Source organism: Vitis vinifera, chromosome 6 (assembly GCF_030704535.1).
Source record: "Vitis vinifera cultivar Pinot Noir 40024 chromosome 6, ASM3070453v1".
Lineage (NCBI taxonomy): Eukaryota > Viridiplantae > Streptophyta > Magnoliopsida > Vitales > Vitaceae > Vitis > Vitis vinifera.
The window spans coordinates 4231052-4249156 of NC_081810.1; the positions used below are offsets into that span (position 1 = coordinate 4231052).

Below are 18105 nucleotides of genomic sequence, written 5' to 3' on the forward strand. Positions count from 1 at the left end.
AATCCCTATAGGCTAGGTGATGGGTCTAGAGTGATTTGCCTCCTTGTTTGAGTGTAAGGTTGAATGTCTTCCTTCTGCTTAGCTTGGCTTGCCTCTACCGTACCCCCTAGATCTTGTGTTGTTTGGGATTCAATGGAGGAGGAAAGCTTGGAGAAAGGATTAACATATTTGTCAAAAATGGGAGATTCACTCTTATCAAGAGTACTTCTTTTAGCCTCCCTATTTACCGTCTTTATTTGTGATCCCAAAAGAGTGAAGAGTAGGATCAAGAAAATCCAACAAGAGTTCTGTTGAGGAAATCATCAGGATGGAAGAAAAAAATCCATGCAGTGAATTGGGCAACAGTTTCGGAGGACAAAGTGTATGGAAGGTTGGAGATAAAAAAAAATCTGGATTATTTGAACATGGCACTTTTAGGCAAGTGGCTATGGAGATATGCTCAAGAACACAACAATATGTGGAGGAGGATTATCCAAGGTGTGTTGAAAAAAATGGGTGGAGGATCAATCTTTGAAAGTCTTCCTTTTTCTGTTCCTCTTCCACTAATGCTAAGAGTAGTGGATATGGGAGGTGGGAGGTGGAAGATGGAGATGATAGCTACTGGACCTTGTAGTTCCAGAGGCCCATTTTTTATTTTTTTTTTGTGTGTGATATCATCAACATTATGAGATTACAAACACGGTCATAGAAGACAAAAAGGGAAGTTTTAAAGTGAAGTCATTGTACAACTCTTTATGCATTGAAAAGACAATCAGGTTCCCTGATTATGAGTGGGGGAACTAATGCTCCTTCAATATGAATCTTTGTTTAGAAAAAAAAAAAAGACCAAAGGTCGTAACAATTTGGTCAGTCCAATATCCACCACAGTTGACATAGACATACATTGGAATGAATTTACCATCTCCACCTGTACATGCATGGTGGGCATCATCTAACCAGCTGTAAAATCTGATGCCCCTTTCCTCAAAATGTTGCTATGCATGATGTAATGCAGTAGGCCTAGTACTTAAATCCTTTGGCAATCTAGCAACCTTAACAGCCCTAGGAAGTGTTAGCCTAATGCCATCTAAAACATCCCCAGAAAACCATTCAGTTGATCCCTCAGGATATTGCACCTGCTTTTATCACCTTCTGAATTTTTAGCACCACCCCAAACAGTCCAAATGGTACTTTACCCTATCAACCATCCATATAATTCACTAATACAATTAAAAAACAAGTATAAATCTCACCTTTCTATGAATGTGCATCCAGAAGTAGGGCTCAAGTTCGGAGAGATTTATTTAGGTTTTTCCAAGGCACCTTTTCAAATAGGCATCCAGAATTTTAGTGGTCGATTTAGAATTCTTCAGAGCCTTGAAATGATGTAATGTACAACTGATAATGGACTCGATTCGTCTTGTCTGCATTAAGAACACCATTCAAAATAAGTATACATACTAAGAAAATAACAAGTCTAATAGATAAACCAAATACAAACCAATATTCAATCTCATTACAAACAAGACTCGGTTCAATAATCAGGAAACATACTCAACCAAAAAAAAGAACATTAGCCATTTTCCGTTCTTTTCAACATATACACCTGAACAACTTCACAAATAAGCTAGAAACATAAGCTGGCATTATTTACTTCTCTCCTTCATTCTTACTTCTTTTGGTACATTCAGCAACATGTACCAGTTGACTTAACCTCTAGTTGGAAATACTATTCCTAAAGCTTTAGACAACAATGAGTTCAATGCTCTTAATTAATTCTTCCGTTTTCTACTCTTAGTATAATCATCACAATTGACTGGTATGGATTTCAGATTTCAGATGAATCCTTTTTCTTACACTTTGTGTTTGAAAGATACAATTTTCAGTCATAATTTTTCAACGTTCAGAATCAGGAAAGATCAGACAACAACCAAAGATGTAGTGGATTTGAGATCTCCAAATTTAGGGAAATTCTGTTGACAGATGACCAATGAACAAGAGTCTTTTCCTCCTGAACCAATAAGAGGAAATGCATAAATCCCAGGTGACATGAATTAAGGTGGTGCAAAATTCTTCTAACCAAATAGCCCAAACGAGCATCAAAAGATATCTCACTATACTGCAGTTCCATTGAATGTAAATGCCATGACGAGAGACTGTTAGGGACTAACTTATAATCCTCACCTGTTTTGTCTTGAGGGCAATCTCAGCCACTCAACTACTGAAGACATTGCATGCTCACATTTGTTGAGAAAATAAGGCATGCAATGTAATAGAAGAAACCAAAATTAAATTAAGCATTAGAACATTACACAGAATTGTTTAAAAAAATAAAAATATCAAGTCGGTTGCAGATAAACTTTGTCATTCTACTTACAATTAGTGTTTAAGACAATTGAGAAATTGTCAACTTGAAATTCACCAAATGACAAAGCCATTTTCACTTTTGGACAACTCAAATATATCCATATGTAATAAGAGAAATGTTTGTCATGCAAGTGTGCAACGATACCTGAACAATAAGTCTAAGGCTTCATGGCCTTGTATGCAATAAGATCAAACATTATCAATGATTAAAGCTAACATGTAAAACAGCAATTAGAAGTTCAAACCAACTGCATTTTTAAGTTAAAATAATATCAAGGGTCTACAGGAAGAAAATATTTGATATGCAATGGTAAGAATATTTGAGAAATAAAGGGTGGCAATAGAAGCTACAAATACTAGTGGTAGGCCATGAAGAAATATGCTCTATACCGACTTGGCTTATCAATCAGCTCTCAAGTAGTGAAGACTGAAGAGGAGTGTTTACAGATAAGAAATACGATGTTACTTAACCCTTTTATGCACATTGCACAATATATTTATAACTGGAACAACAGAAAAATACATTCTATAATACATTTTCAGGCATTTGCTGTTCTGCCAAGAAGAACTGCAGCACCTGCACCAACAGTGGCACCAATTAAATCAGCAAAAAAGCCCACAGGCAACCAAAGAAGATAGCCACCACCAACTGAAATATAGAAATCAGATAGAACATAAGTACCACAATTGGGAGGGCAGGATGCAGTCTTCTCAAATAAAGCATTTCTCAGTAAGAATCAGTTGTAAATTGACACATATGACATCAAACCAGAAAAGGGGAAGAAGATGTCATTTGTAGTTATTGACAAGGTTTGCTAAAGAAAGAGTTCAAGAGTACAAAGACTTGGAATATGGATGCCTCAGATCAATTCAGAGGAGATGACAAACAAAAACTCAACTTAGTGTCAACCACTTAGTTTTACAAATGGGAAGCTGGACATGCAGATGAATTCTTAGAGGTGGTGGAAGCTTAAAAAGATATGGTCCACAAGAACAAACGTTATCATGCAAAACTTATGCACTGGTGTATGAGACAATGTTTTAATAAAGTCTCATATTTAGATTTTATATTCCAGGAAAATTGAGCACTATTTTAGCACCATACCTTTCACTGCTGATTTGGCTAAATTTCTGGTGCAGAAACTCAGATTTCTGGTGAAAATTGAAGTACTGGGACATTGAACTGGATAACTAGAACAAGAGCTGTAAATCCAGAAAATAATTGTGCATTCCGTGTATTATATTTTTCCTGTAGGTTTCAAGAGCAGGCTTTTAAGATTAAACTTTTTCCTTGACATTAAAATTCAGTTGTCTCCTTGTGTTTTCTGCATGGGTAAAAGAACTTTATGTCCTTGCATTGCCTATCAACCACTGTATGTGTGTTAAAAGCCACCCAGAGTACAATACTAAGATTTACATGACAGCTAGATAAGTGCATTTCATCCTATCCTTAACTCCATGTTTTCCATGATATGCATACAGTTGTCACTCATACGGCAAGTATCCATTTGGACCTGTAGCACTAATTAAATTAACCAAAGAGAAAATAAGATCTAACAGGATTGCAGCAGCATGGGTTGAGATAAAACAGTGTCAAAGTAATGGTGTGCAAGGCTCAGATTGAAAAAAATTGCAAAGATCACAAGCTTAGGTGACAGAACGATAAAATGTTAAGATGGATCAGTCAAAACTATGAAAATTTAGTAAATAATAAACTAAAAGCATTAAAATGGGTATCTAATGCTTACAGTAAGTAGTCAAGCTAGAACTGCCAGAACTGTTAGAGGAGTGTAAGGAGCAGCCCTGAAAATTCCCAAAATTACACATCAAAGGGTGAAAAGGTTCTACTTTAAAAGTATTAAGCCAGCATTCAGATGGGCAAGCTGCTACCTTGAAGCAATTGGTTATTGCAAAAATATTGGTATGATTGCTAAGTCAAGTAGCTCTTTTAACTTGGGAAAAATTCACCTCTGGATTAGCATAAGAAAACAGTTCTTCTGCTGCTTCTTCTACATCTTAGTGTAAAGTGAAGTTTTGATATAAATACCTGATATTAGTACAAACACAATGAAGTATGACTGTATTAACCTCAGTCTTTTTTTAAAAAAAACTAATAATAATTCAAGCATTAGAAGTTAAAATAGCATTGTAATAACTCCCTGTCTAAATACTTTAAAAGTTACTTTCTCATGGATTATCACTTATTACTGAATATTACTATCTTCACATTACATCTCTGTATCAAAGTAGTTATAATTTGATTTGATACATTACTTTGGAGGCCTTATATCAGTAAGAAAGATTGTGCCATAATCTTTATAAATGTCTTGTCTTCTATTAAGGGGTATTCTAAAGTTGAAAACTCCACCAGATTTAAAACAATCCATCTACTTATGTTAGCAATCAAAATGTGCATATTCTGATTTTAATATTCAGTACAATAATTTTAAGAGTTGTTGCCTTGAACAAAGCATTGAACCAGCAATGCCAATCAACCTCTAAAAAGAAAGAGCTTTTTAGCTCTCAAATTGACAGCCCTGAACACAATCTTAATTGATCACAGTCAATTTATGTAAGAAGGCAATCTTGCCCATAACAATGACCTTGAATTATTTACAACAGTTGCAATGAACTATTTAACAATGACCTTGCATTATCTAGGAAACTAACAGAAGTTCACTATCATGATCAATCACAACATAACTGCTATTACAATTCCTGTCATACAAATACAATTTTAGTTGTTGGGATAGAGCCTTGGAAAGCATGACATGATATAATAGATTTAATATTTTCATTTATAAATTTATTTATTTATGTTCCTTATTTTCTTTTTTATCATCCCATATGCATTAATTACTTGTCTGAGCATTCACGCCCTTATCTCTTACATTGTATTTGACTTGAGTGCATTATGAGTTGCATGCATAGAAGATAAGAGCATAGGTCCCTTGTAAGATGATAACAGAGCCACAATTGGTTCATGGATTTGGGCAATCCAGTAGAAGCTATAATGCACTGTGGTTAATGCACTAGTATGTATGAATAAACATTGGACAAGACCTACGGTGAATCATGATGCAAGGTTATCAATTGTCATGATTCACTAAGTCACTATACTGCATAAACTCTCAACCTTGAGAGGGTATTGAGCCTATGCTAAAGTCAAGAGGAGGCTTTGACCGATGGATGAGACCCTAAAGGCTAAAGTGATCATACATCCCTAAGGATTGGATTGCTATTGATGAAGGTTGGTGGCAACAAATATTCTCAATAAAGGCACTATGATATCTCATGGGAATGAGACAATGTATCCCATTGGGTGATCCAAAGGACACGTGATTTAGAAGACCATGGTCATAGCATTTCCTTAGAGGAAATTTGACATATGCTCCTTGGAGCCAAAATATGTCAATTGATCACATAAAAAGCGGAATTTGGAACTCAAAGATTTCAGAGATAATCTTGATAGGTGATAGCACTATCTTGTTAGATTATAAGCACCAATTCATGGGAAATCTGCATGCAGTGAATAGTACAACATAAACTTGAGCATTCACTTCGTTGTAATAACATAGAATTCTGGAGTCCAGTTGATTCACTTTAGTGAAGTGTTGAATCCATTTCAGAATTGGATTCTAAAGGAGTTAGTATTTTCCTATAGGTCCCAGTAGTCTCTGCTCAAGCTCCTATCATAAGAAGGTATGTTTATTTTGATGATCTTGGGTTCCTGGATCATAAGTGTGCATAAAGGCGTTTTGGTGAAAAACGCAAGGTTGCACTAGACCTTATGATGCATCTTTCTAGACGGGCTAATTAATTAATTGGAGTCTATATGGGATTAATTAATTAAGACCTAAGTGGGCTGGATTAGGTGGCCCAAGCCTTTTCTAGGCATAAGTCACTTAAGCCCACAAGAAGCCCTATAAACACTCCTTTAAGGGTTTAGGCTTCAATTCTTGTCAGTCATCTTTTAGAAAGGGAGCTTCCCTTGTGAGAGTTTGAAACCCTAAGCATTCTTATAGAGAGAAAAAACCCACATTTTTCTCATGCCCAGACCCTTGAAGGAGAGATTGGGTGGAAGAGCACCAGGTAGACAACTTCTACAGTGGTTTTTCAAGATCTTCATCAATCAGGAATTGATCTGAGAACATTTAGATCAAAGGTAAGTTTTTTATTGTCTCTAGATATCTCTAAATGGTTTTTAATGTCATGTTTTCTGCTTAGATAGTTTTCTAGAGAGGCCTAGGGCATAGAAGCATGTACCTATACAATCCAAGGTTAGGGAATGGAGAAATTTGATCAATACCCCAAGATGACCTACATGCCTTCAAATCCTCCGAAAATTGCCCGAGTAATTTGATGAATACCCACAGAACCAGCTATTCCACAAATAAATGGCAGCTTCAGCAACATTTTCTATGGTTAACTTAAAAATTTAATTTTCACTCCCACAACAACATAGAGATAATCAAGGAAGGAAATGTAGAACAATAACATCATGAATGGTTAACACCCAGGGCACATATGTATGGGTTATAAATATTCAATGGATGAAGTGGGATGTTGTAATTGTGTGATTGTAACTTATTCCAATTGTGACTTGGTCCAGCACCCTGCCTGATATTGAAAATAAGATCCTTGAAATAGGATAGGATGATTGATGAAGAGGGTGAATTGCTGGACAAAATCTATGAACATATAGCAGCAATGAACACAACATCCATGAACAAGTTGCAGCATGCAACTTAAAACCTTGGAGTCAGTCACATCTGCACTTCCAGCTGCATCTGAAATTATATATTGAAAGAACCTTGAAAATCGTATTCTTTTTCATCAACTACATTCCCATACATTTAGGCTACCTATTGTCATGCAACAAAGAAATTGTATTCTATACCATAGCTAAATATTAAACCTGAGTTAAGCAATCCAATAAATAATGACTTATTCAACCAATGAAAATAACCAGAAAGAAAGTCCTTCAGATAAAGAAAATCCATGATGTACAGTGGGTGAAGCAAACAGAAGCCTCAGCATGTTATCAATTACAATCCCCTGGATTTAAGGAACAGAAAGATCAAAATCTAATTCGGAAGCTGAATATCAATCCCTTCATTTACATTAAAATGAGAATAAAACAGTTGCTAATACAAAAAGTTCATCATCATTCACTAAATGTGAGCTTGACAAAAAATTCTAGGGGAAACTTCAAACTCCCCAACAGGTGTATCAATTGATTGCCAGGAGGCCAAAATACTTCCCTGTCACAACAATGGCTGATAAATATTTCCCTAATTTCATTTGTAAAAAGATGATAATTAAGTCTGCATATAAAGTGTTGACCTCGACCAGTAAAACTACCTCCGATGGCTTGCAGAGTCCCACTTATCCTTCACAATGACACCACACTCCCCTGCAACAATAAGAGTGGTTGCCATATCAATAAACATTCCATGCTCAACGACACCAGCAAGTCTCAGAATTGCATCACTCGCAACCTTCAAATCCCCAATTTCCCTTTTGAAATACAAGTCCACAATGTAATTCATATTATCTGTAACAAAAGGTTCTCCATTCTGGTAAGTCCTAAGCTTTGCGACACAACCAGATTCCTCAAACAACATTTGCAACCTTTGGGCAGTAAATTTCCAACAAAACGGCACAATCTCAACCGGCATAGCGAGACCACTGCCTCCCAAATAGTTAACTAATTTGGACTCATCAACAATCACAACGAATTTCTTACAAGCACCCTCCACCATCTTCTCCCTCAGCAGTGACCCGCCCCGACCCTTCACCAAATTCAAATACGGGTCGACTTCATCCGCACCATCAATAGCAAGATCCAAAATCGGATAAGAATCCAGATCCGACAATGGAATCCCCAACGAAACCGCTTGTTCGTGGGTCATCTTCGATGTGGGTATTCCCACAATGTTCTTCAACTTCCCTTGCCGCAAAAGCTCGCCTATGCGGTCCACGGCGTGCTTCGCCGTTGACCCGGTTCCGAGCCCGAGAACCATACCGGACTCAACGTATTCCACAGCTTTGTACGCCGCGATTTTCTTCAACTCATCTTGGGTAAGGATCACAGGAGGCCGAGATGGAGAAGACGAAGACGGAGATGATATCATCCCCGTCTCCATTGCAGATTTCTGAGACCCAATAAAATGAGGATAAGCAATAGCCATATATATGCCCAGAACAAAAAAATCTGTCTTGCGTTTGGATAAGAAAATTCAAAATTGTGAATGGATAAGAAAATTCAAAATTGTGAATGGGTTAGAGTTAGGGTTAGTTAGGGTTTTGAGATAGGAAGAAAATAGACCCACGAAATCAACAAAATTTGTAGCATTTGCTTGCTTTATTCTGGAAACTCCTTTTCATATTAAAATACAAAAAGGAGGAGACTGTAAGAGGGTATAAAGCATCAAAGGCTATCTAGGATCGCGTGGTGCAGGCTAGGGCACGATAAAAAATGGAAGGTAGGGTTTTAGAAGATCTTGAGGGTTTGTTTGGTTGCCAGGAATAGATAAGGCGAAAGCAGGTTCAGAAAGCGCGGGAGCCTGGGAATATCGCAATTGGCGCGGTGGGACAGCATTTAAAAATGATAATTCTTTTAATTTTACTATTTTTAAAAAATAAATTTATATTATTTGATATTGTTAAGCAAAATTGCAAAGGATGTCACTCCTACTAACATCTTTCTTTCTTCTAAATAACTTTATAAAAATAGTAAATTTTTATAAAGAAGTACAAAAATCCGTAGATGGTAGTATTTCTTGAAGTAAAAATATTTATTATAGTCATTATGATTGTAACCCTCTAAAAAAGCCCAACTCACAACCAATTTTAAATTTTCTTTTCTTATAAAATTAACTTTCCTTATATATATATAGCAATTCCTTTTTGGGATGTTATCTAAAATCCAACCCAAAAGGAAGCTTGAAAATATCCTTTTTTTTGCCATTGGGAAGCACTCCAAAAAAAATCCAACCCAAAAGGAAGCTTGAAAATATCTTCTTTTTTTTTTTTGGCCATTGGAAAGCACCCCAAAAAATTCGCTAACAACATAAGATACTTGAGGCCCTAAAGAGACACTCAAGCTTTGTGTAGAGAACACCCACACCATAATTGATTCTCTTTGGTTTGGACTGTAACAACTTTTATCCAAGTGCGTAGATATTGTTGAGGCCTCGCGTCCCTGGTGTTCCACGCAGTTGCCAAATGGATGGACGCACGATCTCAACCAATATAGTTTCCTGGTTCAATCGTTCCTGCAAAAGGCGTCCGGACAGGGTGTCCGGACGCACCCTTCAATGGTTTTGTCAGTCATGGTTAGAAAGATAAATCAGTTGGCCTTTTACTAGATATACCAAGCTTACCTTCCTCTTTATGTGAAGATTCATATATATAGTACGAGAAGCTCTGTTTCCCTTTTTAATGGTAGGGAGATATTTTGGCTTGTCATGATGCCACTAGGTGGTGGCAGGGTCATCATCACCCTACAGACGGCTGACAGAGATCGTGGGAGGCGTCGCGACTATCAGAGATCGTGGGAAGTGACTTGTCGTCACTTCATTCCTATCCTTTCACTCTGCAGGTGGCGAAACGTGGGTCATGGCAGGCTGTTGCGATGACGTGCAAGACTTGCTTACTTCAGTCAATGATCTGGACAAACATATCCGGATAATATATGTCGGTCGTCCGGATGCAATGTGGCGATCGCCCGGATGTTATGTTTGTGAGTGTCGTGTGCCTCTCCTTGAGATAGTCCGGATAGGAGAAGCGCGTCACGTGTACTCTTGGGGAAATCCGAATGGAGGTAATCCGGATGAGAATGCGTGCCACGTATCATCAGGGGGAAGGGTCCCTACAGATATTGTATGCTTTAAACCCAAAGATACCTTTATAATTTTAAAACATGTTTATATAGTTAAAAAGAGTTCATATATATATATAAGATATCATAATCACCCTCTTACGCAGATATAACGTTTTCGTTGTGTCCCATAAAATTATTAGATCAAACAAACAAATACCTCTTACAAGGTCAAATAAATCCCTACATTGGAGTCGATAATCGGCTTTAATACCATTTGTGACGACCCTCCACCCAACCATATAGATATTATCTATTCTGAGCAAAAAAAAATCCTCATTGATTTAAAACGCATTTATAAAATTAAAAATAACTCATTTTAAATATGTTAAATGAACATTTTGTTGATTATCCAAAATTTTTATATGTCCCAATAATATGACTAATGAGGTGTTCTCATATGTTACCAATAATCCTAAATATTTACATGATTTAATGTAAGATCCTATAAGTAATATTTATAAAATTGAACTTGATTTACATAAGTTCTACCCTTGTTTTGATTATTTAATAATAATAAATTTTTTTGGTTGTAGGTGTACATCAATGCAATTGATGGCGGCCATATTAGTGCATGGATTCCAACTAATAAACAAACTAGTTTTAAGAGTAAAAAAATAATTAGAACACAAAATGTTATGTGCACATGTGATTTGGATATGATATCCACATTAATTTATGTTGGTTGGGAAAGAAAAGCAAAAGATGTACGTTTTTGTTTTTTTATGCACTAACTAGACCAAAAATCCATTTTTCTTATCCAGTAGAAAGAAATTATTATTTAGTTGATTATTATCGTCTTTATATATATAGATTTTAACACCATATTGAGATGAGCAATATTGTTTACAAGAATATTTGGATAAATGTAATTAAACATAAAAAATTATGTAATCATAGACATTCATCCATTTGGAATATTATTGAAAAATGTTTTGGTGTTTTAAAAACATGATTTATGTGTTATTATGATTAATTGTTTAGGAAATATAAGATAAAAGACATTTCAGTTCAAGGTAAATAAAATATCACAATCAATACAAATCACTCAATCATTTTATCATATAATAGTACATCAGCTATAACAACCTATAGAAATCAACTTGCTCAACTACTTTAGGCAAATTATATCAATGTCAATCCACGACATGTAATCTATTTAATTTTAAATATTTGTTCATCCTTTAATTATATGTAGGATTATATATATATATATATATATATATATATTTCTTAACTAGTTTTCATTAGTGTTATGTGGTATATATTGCAAATGAAAATGATTAAATATTACTTATAAATTTGATTTATTATATGGGTTTACAAGTACAATTCACAATAATCTCAGCTACTAATTGCCAACTTACTAAATATTTATAACAAATTATTAAAGTCGTATTTTACTTACTAGTTATTGTAGGTGTAACATCATCATTTGCTCTTTATTATTTATCATTTTTTTAATTATTCTTATAATCACTAAGTAAATCGTATATATTATCTCAAAAAATATCATTTATAAACTTTGAAACTAGTAGATGTTATATTAAATATAATGTTGGTGTCCGTATTCATCCATATTAATATTGATTGCATTAATGTACATTTAATATTTGGATGATTTTTTTTTCTTTTTAATGTGAACATGTATTTATATGATGAATTTATGATAATAAAAAAAGTTTTAAAAATGATTAAGGATATTACCATATGTATGAATAAAAATATTAAAATAAAATATAATTAGAAATGTTTATTAAATAAAGATTTATTTTAAATAAATAAAAAGTGATGCAAATAATTTAAAAAATGGATGCAATTTTTTTTATAATTTTAATTAAGTATAAATCTAAAAATTATTTGTATATTTACAATATCAAGCTAATTGAAAAAAACACTTCATTTAAAAAAACAACTCCAAAACAAGTTTTTGTTTTACTTGTCTTGTAAAATCTTTTTTATTAACTCAATTAAACATGTTTTTTTTAAAAAAAAAAATTCAGTTTCTAAAATTTTTTGTTTTTGAAAACACAAAAAATTGTTCCCAATTTTTTTTTTTTTTTTTCAAAAATTAGGATTTGTTTCAAAAACACTTTCCAAACCCTATATTTTTATAAGTTATAATATTAAACATAACATATACATTATAAGTAATATGAAAATACAAGTTAAATAGTTAAATTTAATATTTAAAAAAAAAAAAGAAATTTGATTTTTCTTTAAAATGAAATTCAAGAAAAAAAAAAAGAAGAAGATGTCGGTGGGCTGGCACGTCCAACCTGACATGGCCCAAGTAGGCCTCATGCTCGTGGGAGGCAAGGTGCCGGCCCGCAGTTCGTTTGGGTATTTGAAATCAGCCCATCACGACACATCTACCATCTCTAATCCTACATGCTAATGGGCTCCACTGGCATATGGGTCAAAGTCTAATGGGTAGTGTAAAACAAAACCGAATAAAGTTTGGACTTTGGAGAGACTCCAAGGCGGTTTCGTAGAATGGATAACTAAAAGGGAGACAACTTTGGAACAAAAGATATGCCATCTTCTTTATCTACTTTTTACCAACCAAGTGAATTTTCCTTATGGATTATATAATTTTTCTTTTTATCACATTTGGATACACACAAAATTAAATAGTTAAATATCTTCTATATTTTTTGTGATATCCCACGTCAGGGAAAAAAGTTATTAAAACCGTGAGAATCACTTTGGACTCAGAGTGGAAACCATTTATATGTTGGAGGTAGGTTATTATATTTTTTATTTTTAAATTTTTTGGGCGATGGGCGGGAGAAGAGCAAGCCCATTACAGGATTGGGCCGGGCTTAGCATAATGTGCTAGGCCCACATTTTACATGTATGAACGCTGCGTCAAAGTTCCACTCTCATTGCTGATAAGCAACTCCTAGTGGAGTTAGGCTTCCCTACTGCAGCTACATACAATATTTCAAACTTAAATATTGAAAAAAAATAGTAGGTGACCAAATCAAAATTGTTGTAGATTCAACCTTAAGAGCATCCAAAGTTAGAACAAAAAAATAAAGCAATCCATCGATCAAATAAAATCAAACATGGGGTGGAGGATTAACTTCGCTTTATATTAAAGATGACATTGATACAGTCGTACATCAATGGTCCTTGCTTTAAATTTTCTCCTTTCTTCATACCTTATAATATTTTAAATCTTATTAATTACCTTATACTATTAGTGTCTCCTTCTCCCATTAGCTCAGAGTTAGGGGAATTAATTCAACTCCTGTCTCCTAAATCAACTATCTAATTAATTAATTAATTTATAAAGATGAAGTCCAGAGAGGCTCCCATGCAGCTCCGGTGATGTTGTCATCAAGGAAGCAGGAGCCGCTTTGATAGCTTGGAGGGCTGATAAAGCTGTCAAGTGACTGTTGGAAGGAAGAGGGTTGAGGAGATCCTGACATTTCCATACAAATTATAGCTATAAGGTTTGCTTGCTGGCATTGCATGTTTACGAGCTCGGCTTGCGCCTTTGCTAATTGCGCTTGAAGCTCGCTGACTTGTTTTTGCAGCTGACAGATCGCTCCCGTACACCCATAGACTGGGTCTCTAATCCTGGCTTGAGCTTCATAAACCATGCTACTCACAGCATCGGCGCGCTGATACTCTGGAAGTTCCTGAGAAATTTATTCAAACAAAAAATAAAATTAGAATCTTTCAAGTAAAAACCAAGTATGCGAAAGCTTGAGGGTTCTCGTTTTTACCTGTAGGAACTTGATGATGTTGCTGGCGCCGAAGACGCGATGAGCGGTGGTGAATTTGGCGGGGTCGGTGGGAGGAAAGTAGGGAGCTAACACACATTTTTCGGCGCAGCGCCGCCTGAGAATCTTGCAGGCGGCACAAGGGCTGAGGACGACGGTGGGAGGGGGAGGAGTAGAGGATGAGGGTGGAGAGAGTGAGTGAGGAGACGACGGAGAGGTGGTGGTGGGGTTGGGGGCGGATGTAGGGTCACTGCACGCCATCGAAATTGAGAGAGGAAGGAGAGGAGAGGAGAGGAGGGGGAAGGTTGAGTGGGGAAATGTGGGAGCAAATGGAGGCCATTATGTGGGTATAAATAAGTAAAGACAAGGGCTGAGGATGAGGAAGATGCGTGACGTAAGAGCGTGGAAAATTGACGTCATCAGTTGACCGCTCCTTCTTCCCCCTCTACATCTATCCACATTTTAGAATTCCCGATCAAACTATAATTGCATTATTTTTCATCCAACGTATGTCATGAAATCTAAATTATGAGAGGACACCCTAAACAAATATGAATACAAATAAATGAAATTAAAATATCGAGACGTAGGTTGAATGCAAAGCAATATGGTTAAATTATAGAAAGACCTATTATGATTGGTCTGATTAACGAGACTAAATATTAAAAAATTAAATTAAAATATAAAATAATAAGATCAAATTATATACATGACATATTATGATTCATCTTGTTCTTTGATGAATACTCATTTGATATTATAATGAGACCACTCATTTTGCATTATAAAAAAAAATTATTTCACTATTGCCTCACACAAACTAAGTCTGATTTTTAAACACTTATCAGATACTTTTTTAAATTATATTTTTGTTATAAAATGATATAAAAAATAAAATATATATTTTTAATATTTAGACGCTCATGGTTATCTTTAAAGACAATTTTAATGAAAAGGCTATAACCAAAATAGTCACAAATAAAAGCATCATACAATAGTCCAAGCTATTAAATTATATTAATTGGTTAAGGGTTATTTTGGAACTAGTGTTATCATCTAAGAGCAACAATAAGATCAACCCTGCCTCATAGTTCATATGCTAGTTTGACTTTTGGCAATGAGCGCGAGTACTTTGTGTACCACGTGAAAATCTAAAAACAATTTGTGTTATTCATAAGCTTGTTGATTCCGTGTAATTTTAATAAAGCTAGAATATTATTAAAAGAGTATTTAATAGTTATGTAACACAAAATTTAAAAAAAGACGAGCGTCGAAAAATTATTAAGGTTTATATTTGTTATTAATTAAGATGTTTTTCTCTTCTATTATATTCAATGCATTTGATTGGTCATCATGATTGAAATTAAACATATTTTCTTGAACAAATTTTCACCCGTCGCCCAATCCCACTCCAATGACCTAAAATTTTTCCATGACAAAATCTTCTTGTGGAAAAAAGCCATGTCTCCCACATTTTTGGACTAATCAAGCCATGATAATTTAAAAAAAAAAAATGTAAACAAATAAACAAACAAAGAAAAGAAAGGTATCATCTTGGACTCTAAATCTTAAATACAAGAATATTGATTTGACATGTTGATTTTTTTCCCCTAATTTGGAGATGATTTCATATAGGTATAATTGATGCTAGATATATACATATAAAACCTCATTTTCAAACGAGGTTTGGAATGAATTTTTTTAAAACATACCATCTTAAGACGCTATATCTTAAACATGACATAAGTCTATTGATTTGACATGTTGATTTTTTTTTCCCTAATTTGAAGATGATTTCATATAGGTATAATTGGTGGTCGGGATGGGTGAATTTTAGGTTAACTTAGTCCGTTATTCAAACATAATCAAACTAGTCCTTTTCTTTCTTTCTCCTCTTTGTCAAATAGAAAAATGTATAAAACCCCATTTTCCAAACGAGGTTTTGAATAAATTTTTAAGACACAGAAAATGAAATATGAGAGAGAAAGAGGCCCATCTCTCAAGTCTTAACTTGATGATGACTCAGTATGAGAGAGAGTGTGGGAGCAGTGAGACAAGCCAGTAAATCTACTCCTGACAACTATCACAACTGCGTGGCGTAACGTGATATTCAGGGAGGAGGTAGCAAACAAAGTGAAGGTAGGTTTGGTTAGCTGGTTGAGCACATGAACATGGAAAATGGGAAAACTCTACGGGTAAGTCTTTTGAGTAGATACAGCCTACCACCGATTGTGACAGTCTTTCTTTATGTTTTTTCTCTGCAAGTATTCCATTTATTCTGACTTCTAATCCAACGTGTCCCCCATCTTTCAATCACTTGGAAAAACGTCATCAGTTTTTAACTTATGGGTGGAAGCAGCTGCCAGTTGAACTTCTGTTGATCTGTTCTCACTTCTCACAGTCGTTTACGTGTGGACCTGTTAAAAAACATGACTCACTAACCTTAGTCCCGTCAGAAAAAGGAAAAAAGTTGGGTTAATGGGTAGTGGATCAGCAGGCTGCAGCAGTAACTTCTTTCAAGTACTGCAACCCTAGTGGGAGGAGGATGAAGAAAAGGAATGCGTTATCCCTTATGCATGGTGGGCTCTTGTCACTTTTTATAAAGGCATATCAGATGGAGAAAGTTGATATGATTTGTTCTAATGCTTTGTCTTTAGATGAATTTTTTGATAATCCCACTATGGGAAAAGCAACTGTATATCAAGAATGGGAAAATAGTCAAAATACATATACAAATTACGAAAAGGTGGCACAAAACGGCTTGAATGCATGACCTCTCGATGACATCACAATGCATATCATACTATGAAATCTCTTATTTGCCCTTGGAGGAACTGTTCTTATCTCTGTTGGAGTACGTATAGTCAAGAAGTACCGAACCTTCTACTAGGAGGTGATTGGTATACTTCAACCAAGGAGGCTATGAACTGAATAAATGCTTTTTCTGAAGCAATATTCAAGCCCTAGCTACGTGCCATGTGTTCCTCACTACAACCATGACCCAACTTTCTTGACCAAGGTTTCAATGAAATGAACCGAAGTTTGTGCGCCCAATTAATCAGCATGACCAATAAAAACGTGGTTGACGGTTGACACTGATGCTGACATACCCAGCTGTGGGCACTTCATTTCTATAGAGGAAACCAAAGAAGACTACAAACAGCATATATGTGACATTGCTTATACGTTTAATGATTGAAAATGAGAATCCTGACGCTATGTTAGCTAGCTTCGAGAAAAATAGCAAGGAAAGACCAAGACCCAAAAAACTAAAAAATAAAACATTTTTTAGTATTTGGTTTACTATAAATCAAATTTTCATTAAATTTCTCAACAACCGAACATTCCATGAAACACATTTATTTTCAAGAGAAACCTTTTTTTTTGTTTGAGAAGTTGACTACATGGTCCATTAATGCAAGTTGCAAGGCTTCTAGAGCTGGCATACAAATCTTCGTCCGGAGCCTGAATGTCATGCTTCCATACGGGAGAATGGTTTCAAAGTGGCCCCCACGGGCCGGGAGGTCTACGTTCCAAACGGTTGCCCACTGAGACCACGATGCAAAACAAGAGGGGCCAGAAAAGCTTAATGTCATTCCTTCTCTTCAGATTTGTCAAATTTTGAACAAGGCCCACTGCAAATTTGGACTTGATCAACCCCGTTCCCAATGCGGCCAACCCCTTAGGATTTGTGCAGTAGGCACCGGATTGGTAAATTCCATTCAAAGTAAGAGAAACCGCGCAATGGATGGGGCACAGCCTCTTGGCGGTCCGGCTACGGTAGCGCTGGCATTAAATTTAGATTATGACATGTCACGTGGATTAGCGGGTTACATTTTTTTCCATTGAGAATAATGGTACGCTTTAAGTTGACAATGTTACATTCTTATACTTCTCCAAGAATTTAGGATGACAAACCGCTCGGGCTTGGAATGGAATACCATCGTCTTGATTACATAAATTAATACTCATTCATGTCTCAATAATGATTTAAATGAAGATTTTGATTGTTTTGATGTTACGATGAATTGAAATCATTATGGACTCGTGGGTTCGATATTTAATATTTTTATTGTGATTTAAATGAAAATTTTGATTGTTTTGATGTTATGATGAATTGAAACGATCATTGACTCATGG

At 35.3% G+C, this 18105-nt stretch overlaps 2 protein-coding genes across 2 annotated transcripts; both read right to left on the reverse strand.

The window, feature by feature from the left end:
- Nucleotides 1-7305: 7305 nt before the first annotated feature.
- On the reverse strand, nucleotides 7306-8905 carry LOC100257096 (probable ribose-5-phosphate isomerase 2). The gene has a single exon (XM_019220375.1). The coding sequence runs from the start codon at nucleotides 8538-8540 to the stop codon at nucleotides 7707-7709; it is 834 nt and encodes a 277-aa protein (XP_019075920.1). The 5' UTR covers nucleotides 8541-8905; the 3' UTR covers nucleotides 7306-7706.
- A 4304-nt stretch (nucleotides 8906-13209) lies between these two features.
- On the reverse strand, nucleotides 13210-14269 carry LOC104879565 (LOB domain-containing protein 1). The gene is made up of 2 exons (XM_010652818.2): nucleotides 13969-14269; nucleotides 13210-13881 (listed from the first exon to the last, which is right to left on the reverse strand). Exons 1-2 carry the CDS (start codon nucleotides 14224-14226, stop codon nucleotides 13525-13527), a joined length of 615 nt encoding a protein of 204 aa, XP_010651120.1. The 5' UTR covers nucleotides 14227-14269; the 3' UTR covers nucleotides 13210-13524.
- Nucleotides 14270-18105: the final 3836 nt, after the last annotated feature.

What these genes read in the sequence shown, in the direction of transcription:
- LOC104879565 (XM_010652818.2), bottom strand. Translation starts at nt 14,226, where the DNA reads ATGGCGTGCAGTGACCCTACATCCGCCCCCAACCCCACCACCACCTCT. An exon ending in ACATCATCAAGTTCCTACAG is followed by an intron (nt 13,882 to 13,968) that starts GTAAAAACGAGA and finishes TAAATTTCTCAG; the next exon opens with GAACTTCCAGAGTATCAGCG.
- LOC100257096 (XM_019220375.1), bottom strand. Translation starts at nt 8,540, where the DNA reads ATGGCTATTGCTTATCCTCATTTTATTGGGTCTCAGAAATCTGCAATG.